Below are 9,778 nucleotides of genomic sequence, written 5' to 3' on the forward strand. Positions count from 1 at the left end.
TTCTTATAAAACATAATTTTAAACAGTACAACAATATATCAATATATTTTCAAAATAATAGAAATATTTTTATATCTATATATTGTTTTAGATTATTACATAAAATAATTAAGTAACATAAACTAATAGATGTTTTACTGCTTATTTTAGAGAGAGATAAAAAAAACTAAAAATAAATTTTAACAAGAAACATCTTTTGATCAAATAATTATAAAATATTTTAAAACAACATCGCACTATTAAAGAGGTAAATATATTATATTTTCTCATTATTAAAATTGTGGATATTTTAAATATTAAATTTGCTTTTGAAATTTTATGTTTTTATGTTTGTTGAATCTAATATAACCATAATCAAAAGGCATAAATTATTTACAATTTATAAAAATATTTTAATTATTTGTAGATATTGATGTCTTGTATGAGTTACTTATATATGTAACTTCCTATATATTATCGCTTTATTTTCTAATATCTTTAAAAACAACAATTAATTTGATATAGATTATGAAAATACATACACATTTAATGATAAATAAAATTAATTTGACTTGAATTAATTATAAAAAAGTAATTATACTTCGGTTTGAATTTGAAAGAATATATCTAACTCACTATATTCATAACCTGAGTGACTTCACTAATTCAACTTATATCTAAAATCATAGAATTAATTACAATAAAAAATATAATTTTATAATAATTATAATTTGTTTTATAAATATAAATTATATGATGACTCAAAACACACTAACAAATGAAAACAAAATATTAACCAACTATTACAATTTAGTTATTTTGTAAAATTTATATATATGCATGCGACTTCAGAATATTATCGTTACACTAATTTACGTAATTTGGAATCAAACAATTTGGTTTATTTTTATTTAATTCTAAGTACAATATATCTTAAGTTATACATAAATTACTAAAATATAATTACATATCTAAAACAACAATCAACCTAAATGCAAATAAAAAAATTAATCAAAATCGTACTATATTTAGAATAAAAATATTATAGTTGAATTCAAAGAATTGTATACAATCCAATATAGCAAAATGATAACTAAATCGACTGTAGAAACAATAAAGTCGACTAGATATAACATATCTAAAATCATAGTTCTAATTAAAGTAAGATAATATTATAATATATTATGCATACAAATTATAAACTAATTTAAAATTAAAAGTAAATAGCAATAAATTATTTTAATATATATTTACTTTATAAATATTTATATCCGTGCATGAGCACGGGAAAATCACCTAGTAAATGTGTATAATGCAAGCTAAAATACTTAAACTTAACATAAAATTTGGTTAGCTTCAATATTCGGATAAGAAATCAATAGATATTTGAAGTATTGGTATTTTGAATATCATTTAACTATTTTAATCATGTATTTTTAACTATTTGTAAATATTTTCAAGTATTTTGGACAACTTAATAACATTTTATATATTTTTATATTCTTTTAGATATTAAATTCTAAAAATAATTAATATATTTAAGTATATAAATCTGGTTTCGATATATTCGATATCCAAAATATTTTGTTTCGGATCAGGTTCCGTTCTAAAAAATATCATCTTAATAACATCTTACAATTTTGGTAGTTTATAGTCGTTTTAAAAAATTCAAAATATAACATATATGAAAAATATATTTTTTAAATATGTTTAAGTGATTTTTTTTATAATATTAATTAAAATAAAATGTAGAGGATACAAATTTTTCCCGTGCTCATGCACGGGTATAAATATTTATAAAGTAAATATATTGTAATAATTTATTAATAGTTTAATTTTAGTTTCGATTTTTCTATAATTTATATAAATCATATCATATTGTTTTACTTAGATGTGTGATTTTGGATATGTAATATATTATTAGTTTGATTATAACTTTAGTGTATTAGATATCATCAAATTCTTCAAATTCAACTATGGTATTTTTTGTTCAAAATATATTAAAATTATGAATAATTTGTGATTTAATTTGGATTGATTTTTCCCTTAGATATGTATATATATTTTAGTAATAATATTATATATATTTTTGAAAATCAAATTAAAAACTTAAGTGTTGGTCTATTCAGAATACATAAATAAATATAACAATAATATTTTGAAATCTCATATATATATGGTTTAAAAAATAAATAAACTGTAACAATTAGTTAGTAATTTATTTTTATTTATTGGTATGGTTTGAAGCATCCATTAATATATATGTATAAAATAAATAAACATTACTATAAAATAATATGTTAATTACTCATTTTGTGGATAAGGTGACATATATTCTTTTATATTAAAGTATAACTATTTTTATTTTTATTCATCCAATTAGATTTTATTTAGTTTCCTTTTTTAAATTTTCCAAATAATATATATAATAAAAAGAAAAATTTATAAAGTTTAAAAATTGAATTTAAAAACGAAAATATATGTATAAATAATATTGTTTCTTTAAAAAGGAAATTTCACAAATTAGTAAAATTCCATTTAAAAATAACATAAAATATACTTTCTTTATATTTATATTTTCACAGACTATCTTTATATTAGAAAAATAAATATTATTTCTTATAAAACATAATTTTAAACAGTACAACAATATATCAATATATTTTCAAAATAATAGAAATACTTTTATATATCTATATATTGTTTTAGATTATTACATAAAATAATTAAGTAACATAAACTAATAGATGTTTTACTGCTTATTTTAGAGAGAGATAAAAAAAAACTAAAAATAAATTTTAACAAGAAACATCTTTTGATCAAATAATTATAAAATATTTTAAAACAACATCGCACTATTAAAGAGGTAAATATATTATATTTTCTCATTATTAAAATTGTGGATATTTTAAATATTAAATTTGCTTTTGAAATTTTATGTTTTTATGTTTGTTGAATCTAATATAACCATAATCAAAAGGCATAAATTATTTACAATTTATAAAAATATTTTAATTATTTGTAGATATTGATGTCTTGTATGAGTTACTTATATATGTAACTTCCTATATATTATCGCTTTATTTTCTAATATCTTTAAAAACAACAATTAGTTTGATATAGATTATGAAAATACATACACATTTAATGATAAATAAAATTAATTTGACTTGAATTAATTATATAAAAGTAATTATACTTCGGTTTGAATTTGAAAAAATATATCTAACTCACTATATTCATAACCTGAGTGACTTCACTAATTCAACTTATATCTAAAATCATAGAATTAATTACAATAAAAAAATATAATTTTATAATAATTATAATTTGTTTTATAAATATAAATTATATGATGACTCAAAACACACTAACAAATGAAAACAAAATATTAACCAACTGTTACAATTTAGTTATTTTGTAAAATTTATATATATGCATGCGACTTCAGAATATTATCGTTACACTAATTTACGTAATTTGGAATCAAACAATTTGGTTTATTTTTATTTAATTCTAAGTACAATATATCTTAAGTTATACATAAATTACTAAAATATAATTACATATCTAAAACAACAATCAACCTAAATGCAAATAAAAAAAATTAATCAAAATCGTACTATATTTAGAATAAAAATATTATAGTTGAATTCAAAGAATTGTATACAATCCAATATAGCAAAATGATAACTAAATCGACTGTAGAAACAATAAAGTCGACTAGATATAACATATCTAAAATCATAGTTCTAATTAAAGTAAGATAATATTATAATATATTATGCATACAAATTATAAACTAATTTAAAATTAAAAGTAAATAGCAATAAATTATTTTAATATATATTTACTTTATAAATATTTATACCCGTGCATGAGTACGGGAAAATCACCTAGTAAATGTGTATAATGCAAGCTAAAATACTTAAACTTAACATAAAATTTGGTTAGCTTCAATATTCGGATAAGAAATCAATAGATATTTGAAGTATTGGTATTTTGAATATCATTTAAACTATTTTAATCATGTATTTTTAACTATTTGTAAATATTTTCAAGTATTTTGGACAACTTAATAAAATTTTATATATTTTTATATTCTTTTAGATATTAAATTCTAAAAATAATTAATATATTTAAGTATATAAATCTGGTTTCGATATATTCGATATCCAAAATATTTTGTTTCGGATCAGGTTCCGTTCTAAAAAATATCATCTTAATAACATCTTACAATTTTTGGTAGTTTATAGTCGTTTTAAAAAATTCAAAATATAATATATATGAAAAATCTATTTTTTTAAATATGTTTAAGTGATTTTTTTTATAATATTAATTAAAATAAAATGTAGAGGATACAAATTTTTTATCAAATTTTTTTGATTTGTAATCATTAATTATCATATATACGTTAATCATATTAGGTAATTTCGTAGCTTTTATTTAAGGAAATAAACTTACGTACCTTTTATTTAAGGAAATAATTTAAGACTACTAATTAATATGATAATAAGTTTAATAAAAAGTATAATATATATGTATATAGACCAACATATTTTTCTAAAGATTTCTGAGAATCATCCTAGTGATGACAAGTGGCTACAAAACATGTTGTAATGTTCCAGGATTAATATATAGGGGATATGATTTGGAATTTCTCTTAATTACTCTTTTTTTTTTAAATAATTAATCCTTTGTTATCTCACGCCAAACACTTCAGAGTTTGTTTACAGCAGATAATTGTTCATCACAAGACGTATTAATTGCTATACTTTGAAAGCGAACGTGTTTGTCGCAAGTGGCTATTTGGTATTAGAGCATGGGTCAGTGCTTCTTATACTATAGACCAGCGATCGAACACGCACATTCTCATTCCAAACAAAACAAAACAAAAGAATCATATCATTCTCGATATAAGGTATTCTAAAGTACCTTCTTTTTTTTCCTTAATTTGACAATTTCTGTCCAGTTTAATCTTATTCCAATTCTTTTGGTTATGTTTTAATTAACCTTTTTTAAGCACCTTATGATTAAAAACCTGGATGTGTTTCACGAAAAGCATTTGTAAGTGGCTTGAAAGGAGTTCAGTGCACAATCCGACCAGCGAATGAGCGCACACACACCCGAAAAAAAAAACAGATTCTCTCGAGACTCCAGATGTATTCTTTTATGACCAATAATGAAATTATCTTTATGTACGAGTAACGTATTACAAAAATGAAATCTGATAAAGAAGATGAAGCCAATGATATTTGAACTTTTAATTAAACTGATAAAGAGCAGCAAATTCATTAAACTTGATACAAAGCTTAATCAGAGACATAGACATTCCTAATTAACAATCACTTCCTCTCTCTTTTAAATTTTTAATCAAATACAAATATAACAAACAAAACAAATCAGAAAGTCCTCTTGGACATCCTCTCTTCCTCCTTCCTGAACTTTATCCCACAAGCATTGCATAGAGTCTGAACACACATTTACCAATCAACATCCATTTAGTTAAAGTTTAAGCAGCGTAGTTAATCATTTTGTCACTAATTAAAAGCTGAATAATTAATGAGATTAATTAATGGTGAAATTACTTTTGGACCAAGAGGACCCCTTCGCCACATAGGAGTGTCAACCGCATTGCAGTTCATGTTCGTACACTTCCTCAACCAGCCAATCCTTCCACCACAGCAACCGCCACAACCGCGACGCTGCTTCTTGTTTGCGTCCAGAGCGTTTCCAGTCGCTAGAGAGTTGCGAACTGCTCTCCTAGCAGGGACATCGATCAGAACATAATCACTCCTCGTAGGAGTCGCCGGAACCGGCACCGGAGCAGACGGTTGTATCGGAAAAGGAGCGAAGTTCACGGTCTCGCCGATGCCGGCGAAGTGGTTGAAGATTAAATTGTAATATCTCATGTTGACATCGATTGGTTCATCTTCATTCCCGAGGATGTGACGGTGACCGTGAGTCTCGTCGACGTTGGTCCCCTGTTTTGGTTTAATATAAATTTAAATTAATTAGCATTTAATTGTATGTAATAACTGTCAATATGTAGCGCCGTTATAAAGGTAAGTAATTAGCTGTAAGAAAAGATGATGATAAGGATTTTTTGTTCTTTTGTGGGGTTACCGTTTTTAAGCAGAGATTAATTAATATCAATTCAATTAATTTGGACTAGAGGAACTTTGAATTTAAGATAGACATGGAAATAAATTAGTCATATATGTTTTCTACAATTGTTATCAAGTTAATCAATAAAAGAGATGATGATTGTTTGGTGAGAGAGAAAAGAGTTATTCATGCACATATCAATCAATAATGGTGAGAGAGAAAAGAGTTATCTATGAAATAAAACCTGATTAGTGGTGGGCGGAGTGTCTAAGCTCAGTTGTGTCTCAACAGCAGAACTTGGCAGACCCAACCTCAGTGTTAAATCCAACTCCTGCTCCATTTTTCTCTATGGAAATTTGAAGAAAAAAAATCGATAAAAAATACATAGATTGCTAGAAAATATTCATATGAATTTACAATTTAGAAAAACGTTCCCCGTGAATGATATAAACAAGCATAACACATGAAAATGGGCATGGACGATGTATTCATACACTTACAGAGATGATTATGCAAATTGATCCACAAGTTTAAGTTTTAGTTTTTCAGATCTGAAAGTAATCGATCCACTAATCTTGTTGAGATCGTGTGTTGCTTTGGGGTAATTATATATACACAAAGAGAAATATATGTGCGTTACATTCACATATACGCACGTATTTAGAGAGCAACAATAAGGCATGAGAAATGTGATTATCGATAATTCATGATTACTACATGACAAATATAGCTTACTTTCGAAATAAAGACGTTAAATATAGAAAAAACGGTAAACTTCTTTAAGACCAACCATGGAATTAACATGAGAAGACTGAAGAGAAAATCAGAACTTGCACCAAGAGATTCTTTATCCTTACATATATATGTGTGTTAAGAAAGTTTGTAGTAAATTTGATGGGATGGAATGAAATGATTTATGAATCCGATAGGATTTATAATTCTGATAGGATTCTTTTTCACAAATGGAACCTTAATCCCTTCATTCCTTATCACAAAATAATTTTTATTAATTTTTAATTTTGTTTTTCGAAAGTTCTCTCCTTTATATATATTTTAATTTGTTTCTGGTGGCTCATTAATCTATTTTATACTTTCACTAAAACTACTAAGAGTAATACTGATATAATTGATACAAGAGTCATAGTTCTAATAAGGCTAAAACATAAAACTATTAAATCCGTTGTTTGGAATAAACTTATCAATATTCAACAATTCATTTTAGGCTCGAAGTAAAGGAATTATGTATGGCAGTTTGGTGAGCATGAGTGATTCTAACAGGGAAAGTTCTTGTCAAACAATAGAATTCTCACATTTGACAACCTTTTATGTTAAGAGACACTCACGTTGACAAAAATATCAGCTACCTTCTGTTTTTTTTACTTCTAATCTAAAATGAACTTTTGGATGTTGATCTTTAAATTTTGTTCCGAACAACAAAATTAATAGTTTTAAAATTTTGTTTTATTATTAATATGACTTTTTGTTTAACAACATGAAAAGTTCTACATGTCTTGCCAAGACCGGGAACAAAATTAAAATGTATAGAATATAAGTTGATAAAGAACACAAAAAGAATAATATATAAAATAATTTATGATCCATTTTATAAATAACTTTCCAAATCTATTAATCAATCCAACTAGACCTAACAAACTAGCTTTCGAAATCAAATAGTCTGATAAGATTATATATTCTAAAATAAAATTTATAGCTAATTTGATGGGAATAAATGGATTGATTTATAGATATGTTAACATTTTTTTCAAATGGAATTAAATAAATCATTTGTTCCTTATCAGAAAATAATATCATTTGTTTATAAAATGTTTTGGAGCTTTCTCAAATTTATATTTTTATATATGATAAATTTGTTTTTGGTATCTCTCATTAATTTACATTTTTGCTGAAAAGATTTCTAATAATAAATCCCCTCAACTAATATAGATTGTAGAAAGTTCAGTTATCTTTTTAACGAATAAACTTCTTAACTTAGAATCTGTTAGTGTCAATTTCACTCTGTCTAAAATATTGTCAAATATAGATGAAAATCATTAAATGAGAATGTTGTGTGTTTGACAAAAGAGAAAATTACATGTTTTAGTAATAAAACATTTCAACTACATATGAATGAAAAGGAACTTCTCAATTATTTTTTAGTTAATAAGCCTTTCAACTTATAATTGGTTATTGTCAATTTCCTTCTGTCTGCAGTGTTGTCAAATGTGAATGAAAATGTTGGGTTTCGACTAAAATTGTTATAATACAACCACATAGAGTACACAGAGGTATCTCCAACCATAGAAGAGCAACAAAAAAGAAACAAGTTTAACAAGAACATAGCAGAGGGGTATAATAAAGAAAATCAGAGATGATGCAATCTCAAACTTGAGCATTATTGCATCAGAAGAGATGACGGCATGAAGCTGAGAGAGACTAGCTAGGCTTCAGCAAGGTAATGCTGATACTTGTGATCACGAGTTGTTGATATTGATTCAGAGAATCATTACTCGCAGGGAAGATCTGTTCAGTGCTCCAGCTTTCAAAAGAGGTCAGAACTCAGCAGTCTTGTGGAATTTGCAATCAAGTGGATTGGTCTCAAACTTAATTTTCCTTGCATTATGTTGAAACTTGAAACACTCACAGCGCAGAGTATTAACTAGAAACTGCTCTATATCATTCAACTTCAAAACTCTCAATCAATTCTAAATATGCTTGACTAACGTAGTATATTATTTTTGTTAACTTTCATTGCTAGTTGTCTGCAAATCTAAGTTAACAGATTAGTGATTAGTCCATTTACATGTTCTGTCAACTCAACTCCCTTTGTTATTAATACATCCTCAATCTGGCCGTTTCCATCTTCATTATATCTTCTGGAGTACTGAGTGAATCTAATTAATGATCCAAGAACTTGGACTAGAGAGTTGCTAACCATAACACTTATATAATCGAGAATCAAATCATAACACTTATATTAAGAACACATGGTTTCATATAACACGAAAGGACTCTGCACCGTAGTCTAACGAAACATTAAAAGACCTAACCTAAACCTACGGCTACACATTCATAAGCTGAAAACACCACAAACACAGAGAAACTGAATCTACTCGTCATCACCGGAAGGTTTGGAAGCACCACCAGCCTTCTTGGGAAGAAGAAGGTTGTGAATGTTTGGCATCACACCTCCGTTAGCAATCGTCACATCTCCAAGCAACTTGCTCAGCTCCTCGTCGTTCCTAACCGCCAACTGGATATGACGTGGCACGATTCTGGTCTTCTTGTTGTCTCTCGCCGCGTTCCCAGCCAATTCGAGAACCTATACGCAGATCCAAATTTCACAAAACCAAAACCCGGTTTAGCGAAATCATCAAATTAGGGTTTTTTACGAAATTGATCTACCAGATCTGATTAATTACCTCTGCGGCTAGGTATTCGAGAACGGCGGCTAGGTAGACCGGAGCTCCGGCACCGACACGTTCGGCGTATTTGCCGTTTTTCAAGAACCGGGCGATACGACCCACGGGGAACTGGAGACCGGCTTTGCTGCTACGAGACGTGGCCTTCTTCGCGACTCCAGATCCGAGAGTTTTTCCACGACCAGCCATTTGTGATTTCAGAAAGAGAGACGGCGACGACTCGGTGATAGCGAAAAGAGGGAAGCGTACGAAAGTGTATGTAGTCGATATGT

The 9,778-nt window shown here is 26.6% G+C and overlaps 2 protein-coding genes across 2 annotated transcripts; both read right to left on the minus strand.

The window, feature by feature from the left end:
• Positions 1-5,271: 5,271 nt before the first annotated feature.
• Positions 5,272-6,048, minus strand: LOC108860897 (GATA transcription factor 29-like). Its single transcript, XM_018634745.2, has 2 exons — positions 5,568-6,048; positions 5,272-5,450 (listed from the first exon to the last, which is right to left on the minus strand). Exons 1-2 carry the CDS (start codon positions 5,889-5,891, stop codon positions 5,382-5,384), a joined length of 393 nt encoding a protein of 130 aa, XP_018490247.2. The 5' UTR covers positions 5,892-6,048; the 3' UTR covers positions 5,272-5,381.
• Positions 6,049-9,035: 2,987 nt separating this feature from the next.
• Positions 9,036-9,778, minus strand: LOC108861886 (probable histone H2A.2). The gene is made up of 2 exons (XM_018635861.2): positions 9,507-9,778; positions 9,036-9,406 (listed from the first exon to the last, which is right to left on the minus strand). The coding sequence occupies exons 1-2, from the start codon at positions 9,693-9,695 to the stop codon at positions 9,194-9,196; spliced, it is 402 nt and encodes a 133-aa protein (XP_018491363.1). The 5' UTR covers positions 9,696-9,778; the 3' UTR covers positions 9,036-9,193.

Source organism: Raphanus sativus, chromosome 5 (assembly GCF_000801105.2).
Source record: "Raphanus sativus cultivar WK10039 chromosome 5, ASM80110v3, whole genome shotgun sequence".
NCBI classification, from domain to species: Eukaryota; Viridiplantae; Streptophyta; class Magnoliopsida; order Brassicales; family Brassicaceae; genus Raphanus; species Raphanus sativus.

What these genes read in the sequence shown, in the direction of transcription:
- LOC108861886 (XM_018635861.2), bottom strand. Translation starts at nt 9,695, where the DNA reads ATGGCTGGTCGTGGAAAAACTCTCGGATCTGGAGTCGCGAAGAAGGCC. An exon ending in TCGAATACCTAGCCGCAGAG is followed by an intron (nt 9,407 to 9,506) that starts GTAATTAATCAG and finishes ATCTGCGTATAG; the next exon opens with GTTCTCGAATTGGCTGGGAA.
- LOC108860897 (XM_018634745.2), bottom strand. Translation starts at nt 5,891, where the DNA reads ATGAGATATTACAATTTAATCTTCAACCACTTCGCCGGCATCGGCGAG. An exon ending in GGGGTCCTCTTGGTCCAAAA is followed by an intron (nt 5,451 to 5,567) that starts GTAATTTCACCA and finishes ATGTGTGTTCAG; the next exon opens with ACTCTATGCAATGCTTGTGG.